General features: G+C 51.0%; 1 protein-coding gene across 1 annotated transcript in view; it reads right to left on the reverse strand.

Moving 5' to 3' along the window:
* Positions 1-420: 420 nt before the first annotated feature.
* Positions 421-20,790, reverse strand: part of LOC125945164 (general transcription factor 3C polypeptide 2-like) — an 84,456-nt gene continuing 64,086 nt past the window's right edge. Inside the window, exons 7-8 of the mRNA XM_049666774.1 lie at positions 9,830-9,913; positions 421-836 (exon numbers count right to left, since the gene is read on the reverse strand). Coding sequence (XP_049522731.1) covers positions 717-836; positions 9,830-9,913 — 204 coding nt within the window. The 3' untranslated portion in view covers positions 421-716. The remainder of the gene's footprint in view (positions 837-9,829; positions 9,914-20,790) is intronic.

A 20,790-nucleotide genomic window follows, 5' to 3' on the forward strand; every position in this document is an offset into this window, starting at 1 on the left:
TAGAAGAAGGTTCTTGTTCTTTGGCGTAGGCTTTGTGGAGTTCTCTGCTAAAATGTCATTTTGGAGCAAGCTGGCACAAATGGTGCCTCATTGGTGAAGTGGAAATGACGCGCATGTGTGTCAGGGAAGGAAGGAAGATTTCTGAGAGCATGATATGAATACACTGAGCATGCACTGGCAACCCTAATTTCACATAAATAAAACAAAAGTTGGCCTCATGTGTCTCACCTTTTTTCCTCGCTTATCTCACACTGTTATGCAGCCAAAAAATTTTCATAAACTGGAGATTTTGCAACACTTGCCACTGGTTAGTTTCTCATGCCATGTAAAGCTCACACCAATGTGAGGTTGAATCCCCATTTAGCTTTGACAGATATGCATTCCCATATGTGCCACACAAAAATGACCCAACTCAAATAATTACAAGATGGCCAAGCAACTTTGTTCTCGATATGAAAGAAATGACAAACAGGTGTACAGCCCATGCCTACAGTATGCGGCAAATATGTGCAGCCTACTAATCTGTTGAGATTATTTTATCCGAGACACTCCTCATCTGAGTCACCTATCAAGAAGACAGTCATGGCTTGATGTGCACAATTTCCTGAACTTTACATTGAGTTTGGCTAAAGGAATTGGTTATGATGAGGTGCTCTGCTGAAGTCATTTCTTGCACTGTATTGCATACACAATGAAGGCTCTTGAAGAAACCGTCGTCACGAGGAGGCATCCTTCAAGCGCTTAGCATAGAGACCAAGCCATGTGAGTCGAGCCACGCCCGCCTGCCCTGCTGAAAACAGCCAGTTGGCACTGCTACGGTTGGGGCTCCAGCACACCTGCATGCAAAATATCTGTATCAATGGCACAACTGGGTTATATATGCCAGCATTCGAAATTATGACCGATAGAACGGGCAAACTATAGCTTAGAAATGCTCAAACATACATTACCAAGCACTCTAAACGATTCATAAACAAACAAATTGAAGGTATCTTTTCTTTTGCTATTGACAGTGCGACAGACGAAACACGGAAAAGAAAACCGCACTCGTCTCTCTTTTCTCTGTGTTTCATTTGTTAGGCTGTCATATACCAATGGAACCATACCAACTAGCCCAGCTTTCCACCTTGCTCAAGTTTTCTTTTTTCACATGTTTCACAAAATGTTTGTTTGTTCTGGCTTTCTGTGAACCTTTAAAATACCTGTTTCATAATTTTTTTTTCTTCAGCATACACCAGTGCTTCATTTTGCAGTACTTCATCTTGCATCCATAGAACACCATGTATATTTAGATAGATCCTCAATATGAAGTTACCCAATATAACCAAGTGTGTTTATACACAATTCAATGTAACAAAATTTCACTGCTGCCGGGACCGCCCGAACACAGCACCCGGGAACGTAACAGAGGGTTCTACTTTAACACTATACGACGCTACGACGCCATCGTGACGCTCGCTCTTCGTCGGAACTGTGGGACTGTTCCCGCATCATACGTTGCGAACTGCCACCCCGCGCCGACCCGAGCGGCCATTTTGACTTTTCACGTCGCTCGGCTTGGTGGCTTCACGATGGCATTGGCCGCCCAAAGTGCCGGGGGCGACAACTATGACATATTTTGGGTTACCGCTAGCAAAAGTATGGCCCTTGAGATCCGTATTTGCTATGTAAAGATGGTTGGTGTCTATGACGCGTTGTGGCCCTAAAATTGGTTTTGGCTCATAGATGTTCCGTATAAAGTCCAAGGGCGATAACGCAGTTGCCGCGCGCCGTATGCTGTATGTGCGAGTGAAAACGTGTGAGGGGTGCCGATGACGGCGTCTAAATCTCGTGCGCGCAAGAAAGAAAAGCAGGGAGGAAGCGCGCCTTCTTCCATTGTGCTCGAGGCACCAGCGAGGGAGCGAGGGGGGAAGGATAGTGGGCGGCGTTGTACTGTACTCTGGCATCAACTGCGTACTGCACGGCGGGCCGTATCTTGAAAGCGATCTGCGTTGGGGCACAGTCTAGGCAGTGTAGGCGCGTCGGCGGCTCGTAGCTTTGTGCGTGCTGTGTGTTCTCAGTGTTCAGTTTGCATTGAAGCGATAGACAACAGCACGAAGGTCACTTTGCTCGCTTCTACAGCGGCGCTGGCGGCCGCATTTCGATGGGGGCGAAATGCGAAAACACTCGTGTACTTAGATTTAAGTGAACGTTATTTAAAGAACCCCAGGTGGTCCAAATTTCCAGAGCCCCCCACTACGGCGTGCCTCATAATCAGATCGTGCAGTTGGCACATAAAACCCCACAATTTTTTTTTTTTTTACAGCAGCGCTTCCACACGCCACCAGCGTTTGACAGCGTGTGTCCGTCGCTCATTGTATGACCGACGCGAATTGTCTACAACTTTCTAGAATACACTGCGTGTACCAGGGATTAATCTGGAACATTCGATGACTCATCTATAAAAGCCAGCGCGTTTCACCGCAGATCAGATTTTCGACGATCGCCGACTGTGTTCGCCGCTATCGTGCTTTGAGTGTAGCTTGCTTTTGTTGGCATAGGTTCACCCAATAAAGAATCAGTTTCGTCATACACAGTTTTACGACTGTTTTCTTCAGTGTCTCAACTATGCGACATCTGGTGGAGGTACTTTTGTGTCCATGCAGCCGACGCCCCCGAAAAGCCGTGATCCAAGCCCGAACTCCGAAGAGAGTACCAACGTTGTTCCGGAGCATCGAGCTAGCCTCAGGCTACAAAACCAACCCCCGGAGTACGGACTTCTTCCTGAGAAGACCAGGAAGTGCACGGCCACGACGACCGCATCAACCATGACAGCCTCAGTGCCACCTACACCTATCGTGTTACAGAACCCCCGGGAGCCACCGACGTTGCGCGGATCAACATTTGAGGATCCGGAAAGCTGGCTGGAGACGTATGAAAGGGTCGCTGTATTTAACAACTGGAACAGCGACGACAAGCTGCGCCATGTCTTTTTCTCATTGGAAGATGCTGCCAGGACGTGGTTCGAGAATCGGGAGTCGACCTTGACAACATGGGACCTGTTCCGCCACGGCTTCCTGCAGACCTTTACAAGCGTGCGCAAGGGCCGAAGTTCTCCTAGAAGCCAGGGTACAGCTGCCCAACGAGAACATCACGATTTTGACGGAGATGACTCGCCTGTTCAAGCACGCCGACCCTGACATGCCAGAAGAGAAAAAAGTTCGCTCCTTGATGAGGGGTGTCAAGCAAGAGCTCTTCGCGTGATTGATACGCAACCCGGCCAAGACTGTTGCTGAATTTATTTCCGAAGCCACAACCATTGAGAAGACGCTCGACATGCGGAGAAGGCAATATAACCGCCGAACTCTGGCCACCAACAACATCGACGGTCAAGCACTTGGCAGCGACGACCAGCGCGAGACCATCAGAGCGGTCGTTCGCGAGGAACTGCAGAAGTTCTTCCCCAAGTCGCAGCCTCAAGTGGCATCTATCGCCGACATCGTCAAAGAAGAAGTTCAGCGCTCATTTGGAGTTCCCGATGTGCGGCCGCAATCGCTGCAACCCCAGCCGGAAGCGCTGACCTACGCCGCCGTCGTCAAGGCCCCCCTCCGCGCTCGCACCCGGGCCCCGTAACGCCGCAGTTCCGACGTCCACCACCGCCGACGCCAGCACGCCCGTCCATGGTCCAGCGCAGCTAGCAGAGAAAGACGGATATTTGGCGCGCCCCCGATCACCGCCTGCTCTGCTATCACTGCGGGGAAGCTGGTCATGTCTACCGCCGATGCCCATACCGCGAGATGGGCCTACGAGGGTTCGTCGTCAATGCGCCACGTCCACAGCTTGGCAAGCGGCCACGTGACATCGCCGACCACCTCGCTGGAGCCCAGTGGCAACCACGACGACCCTCACGCTCGCCATCACCAGGACGCTACCTGTCACCGCAGCGCCGACCATACACTGGCCCAGCCAGGGGCCGGTCCGTGAGCCCCTATCCGGGAAACTAAAAGCAGCAACCGATGGAGGTGCGGTTGCCATACGACGCAATGCCGAAGATCCTCCGCCGCCATCGAAGAATATTCGCGAATCATCACGACGAGATATCAGCACGCCGCCTGGAAAGAGCCTTCACGACAACACTTTGCCGCCGAAAGAAGACCTGCCGACGCGACGTAGCAGCAGCGGAGCAAGCCGACGCAGCCGTGATCCGACGCCACGACTTAACCGCAACGCCAGACGACGGTCTAACGACCTAGATGTGCTAATCGATGGTCACAACGTCACCGCTCTCGTCAACACTGGAGCCGACTATTCCGTCTTCAGTGGCCCGTTCGCCGCCAAGTTGAAGAAGGTGAAAATGGCCTGGCAAGGACCCGATATCCGGACAGCGGGAGGCCACCTAATAATGCCGGCTGGAATCTGCACAGCACGAGTCACGGTTAACAACCGCACTTACCCCGCGAGCTTCGTAATACTGCAGCAATGCTCCAGGGATGTCATCCTAGGCATGGACTTTCTAAACTGACACGGTGCCGTCATCGACTTAAGGTCCAAGTTGATAACGCTTTCAACGCACAAAGCGATACCACCGGATACAAACATCAGTTACCATGCCTTAAATGTGCTTGAAGAACAAGTCACCATTCCGCCTCGCTCCAGCGTAATGATTTCTGTCGGTACCGAAGTGCCTGCAGACATGGAGGGCATCGTCGAGGGCAATCATCACTTACTGCTCGACCGTGAAACTTGCGTCGCTAGAGGCATAGCTCAGCTACGAGAAGGGAAAGCAAGAGTGATGCTCACGAACTTCAGCCTCGAATACAAGCACATTAACAAAGGCACCACGGTCGCCTACATCGACGAAATAGTACAAGACAGCAGTGCTTTCGCCTTCACGGATTCCAGCGCACCTGCAACGACGACTGTAGTACCTGAACCAGCTTTTGACGTCAATCAGAACCTTCCCATGCATAAGAAAGAACAGCTAAAAGCCCTGCTCCTGCGATACAAGGACTGCTTCTCGTCGTCATCAAAAATTCGACAAACCCCTGTCGAGAAGCACCGCATCATAACCGACGAATATGCCCGCCCACTCCGTCAGAGCCCGTACCGCGTCTCAGCGCGTGAACGCGAGGCCATAAGGGAACAAGTCGACAAAATGCTACGCGACGACATCATCCAGCCGTCCAAGAGTCCGTGGGCGTTCCCCGTGGTGTTAGTGAAGAAGAAGGATGGTACCCTACGTTTCTGCGTTGATTACCAGGCGTCACCTCAACAAAATCACGAAGAAGGATGTATACCCTCTCCCATAGATTGACGACGCCTTGGATCGACTCTGCAACGCAAAGTATTTTTCGTCGATGGACCTCAAAACCGGCTACTGGCAAATCGAAGTCGACGAGAGGGACCGGGAGAAGACTGCCTTTATAACACCAGACGGACTGTTCGAGTTCAAGGTCATGCCGTTTGGTCTTTGCTCAGCGTCTGCCACTTTCCTACGCGTCATGGATACAGTACTGGCAGGCTTGAAGTGGCAGACTTGTCTCGTCTATTTGGACGACGTCGTTGTGTTTGCCTCAAGCTTCGAGGAACACCTCCGGCGGCTTGAAACAGTTCTTCAAGCAATCAAGACCTCCGAACTCACGTTGAAGCCAGAAAAGTGCCCCTTTGCATACGAGGAGCTCTTGTACTTGGGCCACGTCATAAACAAGTCTGGAGTGTGCCCTGACCCACAGAAAACGGCGGCCATCAGTGACTTTCCTCCGCCCGCCGACAAGAAGGCAGTGCGTAGATTTCTTGGACTGTGCGCCTATTACAGGCGCTTCGTCAAAGACATTTAACGGATCGCCGAGCCGCTGACGTACCTCCCGAAGGCCGATGTCGAGTTCAAGTGGGAGACGCCGCAAGTCGAAGCATTTGAAGAACTGAAGCGACGCCTGCAATCACCGCCAATACTTGCGCATTTCGACGAAAACCCCGATACCGAAGTCCACACCGACGCAAGCAGCGTAGGACTCGGTGCCGTGCTTGTGCAGAGGACTGACGGACTAGAAAGGGTTGTAAGTTACGCTAGCCGGTCACTATCGAAGGCGGAAGCAAATTATTCCACAACAGAAAAGGAGTGCCTTGCCATCATCTGGGCTAACTCAAAGTTTCGCCCCTACCTCTTGGCAGGCCCTTCAAAGTTGTGAGCGACCACCACGCCTGGTGTTGGCTAGCTAACTTGAAGGATCCTTCAGGTCGTCTTGCACGATGGAGTCTGAGACTTCAAGCATTCGATATCACCGTCGTTTACAAGTCTGGGCGAAAGCACTCAGAGCATTGCTTGAAAGCACGAAAGCACTGCTTGTCTCGCGCCCCCGTCGAACCGCCGCCACAGGACGACCAGGATGACAATACTTTCTTGGGACCCATCAGTGCCGACGAATTCGCCGAAAAACAGCGAGCCGACCCGGAACTAAGAAGCCTTGTAGACTACCTGGAAGGCAAGACTGTCATTGTGCCCAAGGTGTTCAGGCGAGGATTGCCATCGTTTTTCTTGCAATACGACATTCTTTTAAAGACGAACTTCTCGCCTCTTCGAGCCAACTACCTCCTCGTGGTACCCTCAGCATTGCGTCCAGAGGTTCTGCACGCTCTCCATGACGACCCAACGGCTGAACACCTCGGTTTTTCCTGCACGCTCGCGAGGATACAAGAAAAATACTACTGGCCTCGCCTCTCTGCCGACGTTGCCCATTACGTAAGGACATGCCGAGACTGGCAGCGACGGAAAACACCGCCGACAAGGCCAGCCAGACTTCTACAGCCGATCGAAGCACCTCACCGACCGTTCCAGCAGATCGGGATGGACTTACTGGGGCCTTTTCCGACGTCGACGTCCGGGAATAAATGGATCGTCGTAGCTACGGACTACCTCACCCGCTACGCCGAAACAAAAGCCTTGCCCAAAGGCAGTGCTGCCGAGGTAGCCCGATTCTTCGTTGAGAACATCCTCCTGCGTCACGGTGCCCCAGAAGTCCTCATCACCGACAGAGGTACAGCCTTTACGGCAGAACCAACTCAAGCCATCCTGCGCTACAGCCAGACAAGCCATCGCCGAACCACCGCCTACCACCTGCAGACGAATGGCCTCACCGAGTGCCTAAATGAGACCATCGCTGACATGCTGGCAATGTACGTTGACGTAGAACACAAGACGTGGGATGCCATCCTTCAGTACGTGACCTTCGCATACAACACGGCCGTGCAAGAAACGACGCACATGGCGCCGTTCCACCTAGTCTACCTACGGTAGGAACCCGGCAACGACGCTTGACGCCATGCTACCGGATGTCACCGACGAAGAAAATCTCGACGTTGCCACCTATTTGCAGCATGTCGAAGAAGGTCGACAGCTCGCCCGCCTGCGCATCAAGAACCAGCAGAGGACCGACAGCCGACACTACAATCTTCGACGCCGCTACGTCGAATAGCAGCCCGGCGACCGTGTTTGGGTCTGGACTCCGATACGCCGACAAGGACTTAGCGAGAAACTGTTACGTCGATATTTCGGACCATATAAGATCATCCGACGTATTGGCACACTGGACTATGAGGGCGTGCCAGACGGCATTTCGCAATCACAGCGGCGCCGCGCACGACCTGAAGTCATCCACGTGGTGCGTCTTAAGCCTTTCTACGCCCGCTGACAAACTTAGGTACTCTGTTACTTTGTTATTTTTTTCTTTATGACGCGTGGTTTTGTTTTCTCTTTCACATTTGTTTGTAGCATCGGGACGATGCTTTTTAAGGGGTGACTATTGACACGTATACATGTTTATCTTTCACCGGTGGCCGCTTTCCACCGGCTAACAAATGTTAAACGTTATCGCTCAGTGCAGGATGCGCCTGTATCGGAAGTTTCTAGAACGTTATCGATGCTTCTTTCCATTGCCTGTTTTCACTGACGCTTATGTTATCCGATTGTATGACCGACGCGAATTGTCTAGAACTTTCTGGAAGACACTGCGGGTACCAGGGATTAATCTGGAACATTCGATGACTCATGCATAAAAGCCGGCGCGTTTCACCGAAGATCGGATTTTCGAAGATCGCCGACTGTGTTCGCCGCTATCATTGTGCTTTGAGTATAGCTTGCTTTTGTGGGCACAGGTTCACTCAATAAAAAATCAGTTTCGTCATACACAGTTTTACGACTGTTTTTTCAGCGTCACTACTATGTGACAATATGGAGGTTCGTTAGAAGCAGGTTAAACTGTATGTCGATGTAGAGTACAAGACATGGGATGAAATTTTGCCATAAGTGACATTTGCCTATAATACAGCTGTGCAGGAGACCACCCAGTTCACCCCATTTGAACTTGTCTATGGACGTTGCATCACGACACCTTTAGTAAACGCCATGCTCCCATAGACAACAGCACCACGACAATCGAGAGTCCTGATGACTTCATCCAGAAAGCCGAGGAAGCTCACCAGTTTGCTCAGAACCGCATCCGCAACCAGCAGAGTGCCGAAGTTCGCCATTACAATCAGAGCCGATGGAATGTTGAGTACAACCCCGGCGAATACGTGTGGACACCACCGTGGACTTTCGGAGAAATTATTGCGACGATACTTCGGCCCATACGAGGTTGTGCGCCGCCTTAGCAACGTGAATTACGAGGTTGTGCCCCAAAGTGTTGATCCTCGCCGACGACGTTCCCGCCCCGAAGTTGTGCATGTAGTATGGATAAAGCCGTACTACGCCGGTGAGTGAAGTGCACCATTGAAACCCTTCGCCATCCTGCACAGTGTTGTGGTTATTCTTTGCTTTCTGTGACCACATTTGCCATTAGAGGTGTCCTACCAATTAATGCACTTTATTGTAACCAGCCGAACGGGACGGTCGCTTTTGAGAGGGGAGAAGTGACGCGAGATATGTGTTTGGCAGTGTATTAATCTATGTGCAACTCTCTATGTGCAGTACCTCTCATGGAGGACGAAGTAAACTAGGAGCTAGAGAGCATTATGATATGCAGCCAATGCAAGTGAACTTTTCATGAAACCATTCTCCTCGCTTATTCCCTAGCTGTACCAGTCCAATAAGTAACCTCCGAGACACAGTGTATTGGCAGAGAACATTTGGTTCCCGGCAGTTTTTAATCAATGTGGACTTGTGCTGCTCTGACATGACGATCACATGTTGGTCCAATATGTTCTGGCTTCAACAGAGTCACATATCTCCTCTTTCCTAACTTTTCCTTCCTCCCTGGCAACTCTAAATGCACGCGCATTGGCTCTTCAGTTTGTGTGTGGCAAGTAAGTAGAGTTTCTTACAACCACAACATCGCCAAAAAATCATTTTCGGAATATCGCTCTATGCTGTGCTTTCATGAAATTATACCTATTCAGAATTTCGCAACAATCAAGGCTGTGGGTGCACTTTGCGTTTGCCCGTCCTGATACAAGTCATCATGATGTGCAGATATTGCGCGTGCGACCTTGACTCTGCTGTCACTTTAAGCTATGTTCTGCGAATTTAGTCAGAGCCTTTAGACTTTATGTCCACAGGCGGGTTTTGCCGTTCCTACCAGTATGCGCACAAACTTGGTAGGCATTCGCAATAGTTGCTGGGGCTGATTGCTCGTGAACCCAAACTCTGCTTGTAGTTGCTGTAGCTGTAAAAAACACAAACTGAAGAGCCAATGCGCACGCATTCAGAGTTACATTTACAAGCGCACTGCCCATGGTTAAGTTCGAGGGTGTGATCTTATGCCCGAGCTCCATCTAATTAACAGGTGCACTGCATTTTTGTGATAATTTAGCTTAACAAAGCCCATTCTAAAGGAACTAAACAGTGCGCACTAACCGTGGTGAAGGAGTTGAGTTGGTACTGGCCGGAAGAATCCTTCTTCTCCACGCGCTCCTGCTGAAGAAACGAGCTTTCTCGGTCCTGCAGAATGGGGCAATCATTAGCAAACCCCAAAAAGAAGGAAAGCCACTGAAGCCAATGTTGTGCATTTCATTTGATAATCTGCATCCTTGTAGTAGTAGTACCCTCGGTAAGCTGTTCTGACAGGTAGGCACCCAAAAATAAATCACACGCACAATGCAACAAGGACATGCTCAGAAACAAGAATCTTCATAGAACCTGTGGATGATGACGGGTTTATTATTGTGATAGCAATTATGCAGACACTCCAGACAAAGTTTCACCATCGATGTCGCTGTCATGTTCCAGATAAATATTTTATATATGTACACACACACACACACACACACACACACACAAATATTTAATTAACACGTTAAACTGTGGCGTTGGTTACCAGTGGGCCACAGCACCTATTCCCCCTGTGCAGCAGGGCTTTCTTGCAGTGCGCAAGTGGAATATTTCCTAGAACTTAACTGACAGAAAAAATTATTGTTGTTTTTAATCTAACGCAGTATGGTGCAATCTCTCGTCACATTGAAGACATTTCAAAGGAGAACAACTCCTTAGTAACTTACCGGTGGGGCACAACAAATAATGGGTATATGACAAGTGACCCACCTGTGAGGAAGAAGGTCGGCATGCTGAAAAGCCCCGTTGCCATCGTGTGGCTCGTACCCAGTTCACTCTCTGGCTACGCCCTACTTGCTGGTGCTGCATTTGTCGCTACTGCCCTACGACCCAAATAAACCCCCTTTACAATTGGTGGAGCTGTGGGGTACAACAGGAAATCTGGAACTTCACAACCAGACACTACAGCCCGTCTTCATTATGCCAGAACAAGGACCACCGCAACCTCAACCGCTGCCTACCGTGGTCTGCCCTGGCTCACTGCGTCAACAAGACCCACCCATCTGCAGCTGTACAGAAGACCATGACGTAGCCAGCTCATTGACCACAACCGGGTGAGCATCCACAACCACTGCGATGACACAAAAAAACTTATTTATGTGTCATTTTATTTGAGTGGTGTCGCCAGCGTGTGGCTAAGAAACCACGAATGTAATCTCACGATGTGGGCAGCCTTCAAAACTAACGTAACAGGAGTATTCGGGCGCTCCGCCATTCGCACGTTTCGTGCCGAGCAACATTTGCGTAGTCGTGTGCAACAGAGCAGGGAGGCATTTGCAAGTTATACAGAAAATGTTGTCGACTTAAGTAACCGCATTGAAATCACAATGGCTGATGCCGAGAAGATTAGGCATATCTTAAAAGGCATTGAAGACGACGACTTCCGGACGCTGTTGGCAAAAAATCCGCAACAATGTCTGAACTCATCAGTCTTTGTCAAACCTTCGATGAAGTATGCAAACAACGCATGACCACCTGCCAATCTCCTGCACAGGCCACTTCACTGTCGAGCTTGGCTGCTGCCACACTTCACTGCTGCTACCGATCAAGGACTTCTCCGTGAAGAAGTTGCTAAGTCAGCTGGTGTCGCTTACACACGGCCAGTCGAGTTGTCCAATATGTCATCAAGGAGCGCTAAGCTCGTTCTGCCTTCACTCCACCAGACTCTGACTGCCGCTCCCCTGACATACGCTGAAGTCGCTACGAGGCGTGTACTGGAGACCTACGGTCCCACTTCGTGGCCGTTGGGCTACAGGTCTGCAGCCGTGTAGTCTCTGCAACACGCCCGCCACCTTTGAACGCATGATGGACGGAAAGCTGTCCAGCCTCAAGTGGCATACTTGTCTCCGTTACCTCAATAATGTTGTCATCTTTTCCCCGGACTTTCCAACCCATTTTCGCCGTTTATATTAAATTTTGACCAGTCTTCGGAATGCTAATCTCCAGCTTAACTTAAAAAAGTGCCTATTTGCAGCTCAAAATTGACTATACTAGGCCACGTTGTCTCCAAAGAAGGCATTATTCCTGATCCTGCTAAACTAGGCGCCGTATCCCAATCCTCGAAGCCCACTAACTTGAAAGCACTACACAGCTTTCGACGGTTTGTTCGCAATTTGGCTACTGTGATCGCACCCCTAAACCAACTTCTCCAAGGTGACAATGAACTTTCTACTTGGGCGGAAGCCTCCGATGGTGCGTTTAAGACTCTTTTCCGCCTACTTACATCTCCGGCAATCCTGCGCCATTTTAATCCAAGCACACCTACAGAACTACACACTGACGCCAGTGGTGTCGGTCTTGGTGCCGTGCTCACACAACGTAAGAAAACTAATGCCGAATGCGTGATCGCTTGTGCTAGTCGTGCCCTCACAAAACCCGAGGCCAATCACTCAGTAACAGAAAAAGAGTGCCTGGTCATCGTATGGACTCTTCAAAAATTTCGCCCATATCTCTACGGTCGACCCTTTGATGTGGTGACGAATCATCACGCTCTTTGCTGGTTGCCTAACTTCAAACACCCGTCGGGCCGCCTTGCTCTGTGGGCCCTCCGAATCCAGGAATATTGTCACGAGCCTCAAGAAGTAGTCCTGAAGGTTTAATAACCGTAGAGCAGCTGGCTCTTGGAAGACGCGACCGTCAGGGCTGGCTCGAGCAGGGAAGGGGCGCGCGGTCTTCTTCGTTCTCTAGGGCTCAACCCATTCTTGCCCTCGACCCACTACCTACAGGTGGCAATATCCCCCCTTCCGAACAAAAGCATCGCCTCGATGCTAAAAAAACAAAAAATATGCATAGAGATAAAGAAGAAGGCAGGCAAAGTGAAAGTACACAAAAAAAAGAAAACGTCACGCCGACACAGTCAATGAACGAAGAAACAAGCTCCCGAAGACAAAGGAAAAGTAGAAACAAAGAAGGGAATGAGAGAAAAAGCGAAAACAACAAAAAAAGTTACAGACGCGCAATGTACGGCTTCATGCGCACAACATGAACTATGTCTGAGCTCGGTTGTCTTACTCCGTGTCTGCGATGTTGTGTCCGGAACAACTTCGTAGTTTACGTCACTGACGCGGCTGAGCACATTATACGGAGCGAAATACCGGCTCAGCAGCTTTTCACAGAGGCCACAACGGCGAACGGGGGTCCGCACCCCAACTTGTTCCCCGGGGTTGTAGGACACGTCCCTGTGGCGGATGTTGTAGCATCGTGCGTCTGCCTGCTGCTGCTGGCCGATATGCAGCCGCGCGAGCTGCCGAGCTTCCTCAGCATGCTCTGCGAATTCCTCGGCGTCAGTTGTCATTAGGTCAGCGTCTTGACACGGCAGCATAGCGTCCAGCATCGTCTGGACTTCGCGACCGTACAGAAGGCGAAAGGGCGTGAAGTGCGTCGTCTCTTGAACGGCGGTGTTATACGCGAAGGTCACGTAAGGCAAGATCCGATCCCATGTTTTGTGTTGGACGTCGATGTACATTGCGAGCTTGTCTGTGACCGTCTTATTCAGTTGCTCGGTAAGTCAGTTGGCCTGCGGATGGTACGCGGTCGTCTTGCGATGCCTGGTGTTGCTTAATTCAAAAACTTCGTCCATAAGCTGCGCTGTGAATGCTGTCCCTCTGTCTGTTATTACAGTGGAGGGAGCACCGTGACGCAAGACGATGTGGCGCATGAAGAATTGCACTACCTCTGAGGCCGTCGCTCGTGGGATCGCCTGCGTTTCAGCATAGCGTGTTAAATAATCAGTCGCGACGATCACCCATTTGTTGCTGTCGGCAGACAGAGGAAGCAGTCCAAGAATGTCCATGCCGACTTGGTCGAAAGGCGTGTGAGGTGCTTCAATTGGCTGGAGTAAGCCAGCTGGTTTAACGGATGGTGTCTTGCGGCGCTGGCATTCACGACAGCCTTTAACATACTGTTTGACGCTTGCCGAAAGCCCGGGCCAATAGTACATTTCGCTTACTCTAGCGAGTGTTCGTGAAAAGCCTAAATGACCAGATGTCGGTTCGTCATGGCAAGTGAAGAGAACGTCGTTGCGCATGTTCCTTGGAACCACCAGGAGGTAAGCACGGCTGGTCGAACGAGCGTTCTTCTTATACAGCACGTTGTCTCGCAGACAGAAGGACGTCAGCGAGCGGGAGAGATGGCGTGGTATGGTTGTGTCGCGGCCCTCTAAATGATCGATGATCGGTCGAATCTCAGTGTCGTCAGGCTGCCGTCTGCTCAAGTCCGACAAACTAATGGTGCCCAGGAAGCGGTCATCATCCTCTGTTTCCTGACTGGCAGGATCAATGGATGCGCGGGACAGCGTGTCAGCGTCTTCATGCTTATGGCCAGACTTATAAACGATGGTGATGTCAAATTCCTGTAGCCGCAAGCTCCACCGTGCCAGTCGTCCTGAAGGGCAAACTTGATCGCCCACACGACCGCGAGGCACTCTTTCTCTGTAGTTGAATAATTCGCCTCGGCACGGGACAGGGAGCGGCTGGCATACGCTATAACTCTTTCCACTCCATCTTGGAGCTGGACGAGCACTGCGCTAAGGCCAATGCTACTGGCGTCGGTATGCACCTCAGTATCAGCGTCATCGTCAAAATGTGCAAGAACGGGTGCTGACTGCAGGCGCTGTCGTAATTCAGCAAAAGCCGCCTGTCGCTCATTATGCCACACAAATGGCGTATCGTCCCTTGTAAGGCGAGTCAGGGGTTCCGCTGTCTTCGAGAAGCCTTTAATAAACCGGCGATAGTAGGCGCACAAACCTAGGAATCGCCGGACGGCCTTCTTATCGGCAGGAGCAGGAAACGTGGCCACAGCGGCAAGCTTGTCTGGATAGGGTCGGACCCCTTTGGCGCTTACTACATGCCCGAGGAACTTAAGCTCTTCATAACCAAAGTGGCACTTTTCGGGCTTAAGTGTGACGTCTGCCAATCGGATGGCTTCTAGCACACTCCGTAGGCGGTGAAGATGCTGCTCGAAGGTTTCAGAGAAGTTGACCACATCATCCAAGTACACAAGACAGGCCTGCCACTTCAGTCCAGTAAGGACAGTGTCCATAATTCGCTGGAAAGTAGCCGGGGCTGAACACAAGCCAAAAGGAAGCACTTGAAATTCATAGAGCCCATCTGGAGTCACAAAGGCTGTTTTCTCGTGGTCGCGTTCGTCTACCTCGATTTGCCAGTACCCGCTTTTTAAATCAAGAGAAGAAAAGTAGTGGGCACACCGTACTCTAACGAGTCGTCGATACGCGGCAGCGGGTACGCGTCCTTTTTAGTGACGTTGTTGAGCTTGCGGTAGTCGGCACGGAAGCGTAGCATTCTGTCTTTCTTTTTGACGAGAACGACCGGAGACGACCACGGGCTGTTGGAAGGTTCGATGACGTCGTCGTCAAGCATCTCCCGGACTTGCGTACGTATGGCTTCGCATTCTTTTGCCGACACGCGGTAAGGCTGCTGGTGTATCGGGCGTGCGTCTTCGTACGTGATGATCCTGTGTTTAGTAATGGAAGTCTGGCGTACCTTGGAAGAATGTGCGAAGCAGGTCTTGAATTCAAGCAAGAGCTTGCGCAGTTCTGTCTGGCTATCGGTGGACAGTTCAGAATTGATGTCGAGATGGCCCAGAGACGTGTCTGCTGTCTCCACTACTTCTGACGTGAAACAGTTGTTAACGTTTGCTACTGCGTCTGCAAACGCTAACGAAGTGCCGCCGAACAGGTGTCGGTGCTCGTAGCTAAAGTTGGTAACAAGCAATTGCGAATGACCAGCACAAATCTGTATAACACTTCGAGCCACACAAACACCTTGCTTCAGTAGGTGTTCCAAGTTACTTTCGGCCACCGCTTCGCCATCGCGTAAGCCACAGCATGTGATGTCGACGAGGACATTGGCTTGTCGAGGAAGCATTACACTGTATGCAGAAACACGAAGTACGTCATCGCGCCATTGGCAGTCTTGCACGTCGATTGCTCGTTCGGCAGAGAAAGTGATACGATGCTCTTGCAGATCGATAATCGCGCCGTACTCCTGCAGGAAATCAACCCCAAGCATAACGTCGCGGGAGCATTCGCGTAAGACAAGGCAGCTCGCTACGAATGTAGATCCTTGAATCTCAACTCTTGCCGTGCAGGCGCCCAGTGGAGTAACGACGTGGCCGCCAGCTGTCCGAATCTGCGAGTTATTCCAGGGCGTGATCACTTTCTTCAGCTGCGTTGCTATTTTCCCACTGAGTATCATGTACTCTGCGCCGGTGTCCACTAAAGCACTAACGGCATAACCGTTAACAGTAACTGGTATATCGAGCGAAAGTCGGTCGTCCCGTTCAGCTGCAGGTGATGTCGGATCGTTATCTTTCCGTAACTGCGTCCGTCAGAGGTCTTCAGCGCTTCGACCGTCAGCGACCTCGCCCCCAAAGATCGCCTCAGTTAGTTTTCCCGGCGGGGACTGGTCGACCGCTCGGGAGAATACCGCTGGGGCGGAGGTGAAAATCATCTCGGAGATGGCGAACGCGATTGCCGCCTCGCAGGTGGTGGCAAGCGCTGCTGGGAGAGGTATTCCTGAATGTCCCGGGGTCGCTGGCCGTATCGGGGCGGCGGCGAGTATGCGGAAAAGCCGTGAATCCCAAGGCGCCGGTATGGGCACTGGCGGTACAAGTGGTAAGCTTCACCGCAGTGGAAGCACAGAGGCCGATGATCGGGTGTGCGCCAAACATCCGACTTCCGAGGGGGCGGGCGCCTGTCGTCGACGTAGTGAACTGCTTGCTCCGAACGATGGGCAAATGGAGCGGCATGAACAACGGGCGGCGGCGTGTACCCAGCGTCGTAGTACGGTATCGGCTGCGCCGATTGAACTGACACCGTAGCAGAAGCTCGAACGAATAGTGGCGGAGAGGAAGCAGGGCGCTTCAGGGCTTCAGTGTAGGTCGCACGGGGTTATTCAGGAGGTATTGCCACAGCGTTAGCAGGAGGCAAGGTGTCACAGAGCGCCTGGTGCAGTTCGTCCTTGATAAGGCTTGCTATGGAGCTTACCGTAGGTTGCGGTGTTACGGCAGCCTTTTGCAACTCTTCACGCACTACAGAGCGGATAAGTTCTCGCAGAGAGTCACCGTTGCTTCCTATGGCCATGAAAATGTCAGCAGCAGACATGCTGTTCGCTTGCCGCTCATACAAGTTCGAGCGATGCAGAAGCATCTTTTCCATGGTCACGGCCTCGGACAAGAACTCCGCGACCGTCTTCGGAGGGCTCGGTACGAGGCCAGCGAAGAGTTGCGCCTTGACCCCGCGCATCAGATGACGTAACTTCTTCTCCTCCATCATTCTTGGATCTGCTCGTCGGAAGAGGCTCGTCGGAAGAGGCGCGCCATGTCTTCGACGTACGTGGTCACAGTTTCGTTTGGCAACTGGACGCGGGCCTGAATTGCTCGCTCCACTCATTCGTGGCAATCAGCACTGGCGTAGGTCTCCAAGAGCTGACGACAAAACTCGCGCCACGACGTCAGTCAGTTGCTCCTCGCGGTTCTGAAACCACGTACGCGCGCCATCCTCCAGGTAGAAGTAGACGTGTCTGAGTTTTTCCGTGTCGTTCCATTCGTTCACGGAGGCCACGCGCTCAAAGTCGACCATCCAGTTTTCGACGTCTTCGAACACTGCCATGAAACGTCTTAATAACCATAGAGCAGCTGGCTCTTGGAAGACGCGACCGTCGGGGCTGGCTCGAGCAGGGAAGGGGCACGCGGTCTTCTTCGTTCTCTTGGGCTCGACCCATTCTTGCCCTCGACCCACTACCTATAGGTGGCAATATGATATCCTTGTTGTCACTCGCTCTGGACGCAGACACTCTGACGCCCAATGCCCTCCTGCACTTCCCAGTTACTTCAGATGCCAGTACTTTGACCTACAGTCATGATATTGTTACGTGAAGGACAAGTCAATTAAACAAGAAACTAAAAAAAAATTTTAATTATGGGGTTTTACGTGCCAAACCACGATCTGATTATGAGGCACATCGTAGTAGGGGACTCCACAAATTTGAACCACCTGGGGTTCTTTAATGTGCACCTAAATTTAAGCACACGGGTGTTGTTGCATTTCAGCCCCATCGCAATGCGGCCACCGTGGCCACTATTCGATCCCGCGACCTCGTGCTCAGCAGCCCAACACCATAGCCAATGAGCAACCACGGCGGGTATTAAACAAGAAACTATTTACAGATTATATTTACAGTAGTGGTTGTAGCGCTGACCGGTTGGATTCACAGCGCGAGCCCAATTCATTCTTCCTCCTCTTTGCTTGAGTGATGGCACCCGCGCACCTCGTTCAAACGACTAAATACAACACGAGTGTAGCATAATCTCCGGGCGGCAGAAGCGACATCTCGGAGCGTCTAAATGTCATCACTGGGAGGGCGATACTTCTTCAGTTGTGTAATGTGCACGATATCACAGGACTCAGAAGCAGATGGGGAGTCAGGGGCGATTTCTTAGGTGACAGGAGCTGCAGCACGAAGCACTCGGTATGCTCCTGTGCAGCGAGACAGCAGTTTTTCTGGCAGGCCAACCTGATGTGACAGACCACAGAAGCACCAAAGAACCAGGCGGGAAGTGCACGTCTCGGTGTCGCCGGTCGTACAAACGCCTTTGACTCTCTTGGGAGTTGAGAAGGCGGTCACGGGTAATTTCCCTTGTGTGGGCAGCGCGGGCAATGGCGTCAAGTGCATATTCACTGGTCGGTGCCGCGTGAGCAGGGAGGGAGGGTTGTGCCGAGGGGCAGTGCTGATTCTTGGCCGAACAGAAGGAAAAATGGGGAATAACCGGCTGTGTCGTGGCGTGAAGAATTATACGCAAACGTGACAAACGGTAGAGCGAGGTCCCAGTCAGTGTGGTCTGAAGAGACATACTTCGCGAGCATGTCTGTGAGAGTGCGATTCAGATGCTCCGTGAAGCCATTTGTTTGCGGATGGTATGATATGGATAGCTTGTGCCTCGTGGCACATGACTGCAGGATGTCCGCGATAACTTTTGATAGAAATGTCCGGCCATGGTCTGTGAAAAGTTGTCATTGAGCTCCACGTAATAAAATCACGTCGCGTCGAAGAAAATCGGCAACATCTGTGGCACAGCTTGTAGGAAGCGCTCGGGTGATGGCGTAGCGCGTGGCGTAATCCTTGGCCACAGCGATCCACTTGTTCCCAGAGGTAGATAGAGGAAAAGGGCCAAATAAGTCCAAACCAACCCGAAAGAATGGCTCCGCGGGAATTTCGAGTGGTTGAAGGTGCCCGGCAGGGAGCGTCGATGGTGTCTTGCGTTGCTGGCATTTCTCACACGCTGCTACGCATTTTAGAATGGAACGAGCAAGCCCTGGCTAAAAGATGCATCAGTGGATCCGGTCGTAGGTACCTGACACACCGAGGTGCATTTTTCAAACTTTTTGTGCGCAAACAAACAGGAACGAAGAAAAGGAGTAACACAAGGACAAGCACTTTCTAGCAACTGGTTTTATTTTCAAAGAACCACCTGCTTAAATACCCACAGATCTGCACGATCCAGTCAATAGAACACATCAATAGCGCATATAACAACACTTTTGATAAAATGCCGCGTGTCAGTGCTACCCGCTCAGCATAAAAACAGCAATGCGCATAAAACAAGCACATAAGACGAAAATGCGTTAAAGATATGATGACAGGAGTGAATTATCTTTATCTAACAATGAAACATAAGGATGACTGATGCATTTTTCGTTTAGTTTTGCAATCCAGTGAGCTTAGACAATTTCTCTCGCGCTTTGATTTCTATGCCTAAACAAAATGTCGGTGTTTTCAAGACAAGGTGAGCATGCATGTTCTTCACAATGCATTGCCCAATGCGTACTAGGGCGGCCTTTCAGACTAGATAAATGTTCTCTTAGTCTCGTGGTAATGCATCTCGCAGTCTGCCCTACGTACACATGACCACACATCATAGGAATCTGATAGACAACGTTCTTCACGCAATCGACAAATTGGCTCTTACGCGGGTGTTTAATACTACATCCTTTCTTAGCATCATCCTTGCTTTCGAACTTACTTTTGACCTTAGAACACACACTACCTATTTTGTTTTTTGGCGAATACACCACTTTTACTTCGTAACTCCCAGCCACCATTTTAAGTCTGTGTGAAAGGCCATGCACATAAGGAATTACTGAAACCTTGGAAGCTAATTCTTTCTGCCTTTGATTTTTTGTGCATAGTTGTTTATCCTGTTTAAGTTTTTTCATTAGCCTAGCGCATGACGCCAGCATCACAGCAATCAGGTACCTGGCCTCTCTCAACTGATCAACTTGCTCAAGAAAAGCGATGTTTACAGTGCGGTAACATGACTTCAACAATGCTGACCGGCAACATGAAATGACTGTGCCATTCTTCCCAAGCCTGGAATAGGCATAGCTCATGTAGCTTTTTAACAAGAAAATGTAGCGTCTTATCTACCAGTTCTTGCAAAGTAAAATTTAAGCCCTTGCCTAGAGAGTTAAATGCTTCTACTACTATTGAAGGCTTGACTTTTACTTCGGAAGTACCGGCAGATAACAAGCTACAGTTCATTTATGTCAAGTTAGAATTTCTACCGGAACATGTGTGTTGCTCATGCTCGCCCCGAGCTGGAAAACCGGTAATGAACTATGCTCAAACCATTCCAAGCTTGTGAAGAATGGTATAGTCATTTCATGTTTCCAGTCAGCGTTGTTGAAATTATATTACCACAATGTAAACATGGCGTTTCTTGAACAAGTTGATCGGTTGGGAAAGGCTGGGCACCCGCTCGCTGTGATGCTGGCATCATGCGCTAGACTGTGGGGAGCACACGCTGCCACCTTCTCCCGTGGGCGCTGGCGCACGAAGCGCCCGCGGCGGCAGCCGGGTGGACATCTCGTGCGCGCACAGCGTGCGCTGCGGGAGCTGGGCGGACACGGGAGAAATGCACTTTGCCCTCTCCCGGTTCTCGCTCGCCTCTCGCGACGCGCGTGCCGCGCG

This window comes from Dermacentor silvarum, chromosome 4 (assembly GCF_013339745.2).
Source record: "Dermacentor silvarum isolate Dsil-2018 chromosome 4, BIME_Dsil_1.4, whole genome shotgun sequence".
Classification (NCBI taxonomy): Eukaryota; Metazoa; Arthropoda; class Arachnida; order Ixodida; family Ixodidae; genus Dermacentor; species Dermacentor silvarum.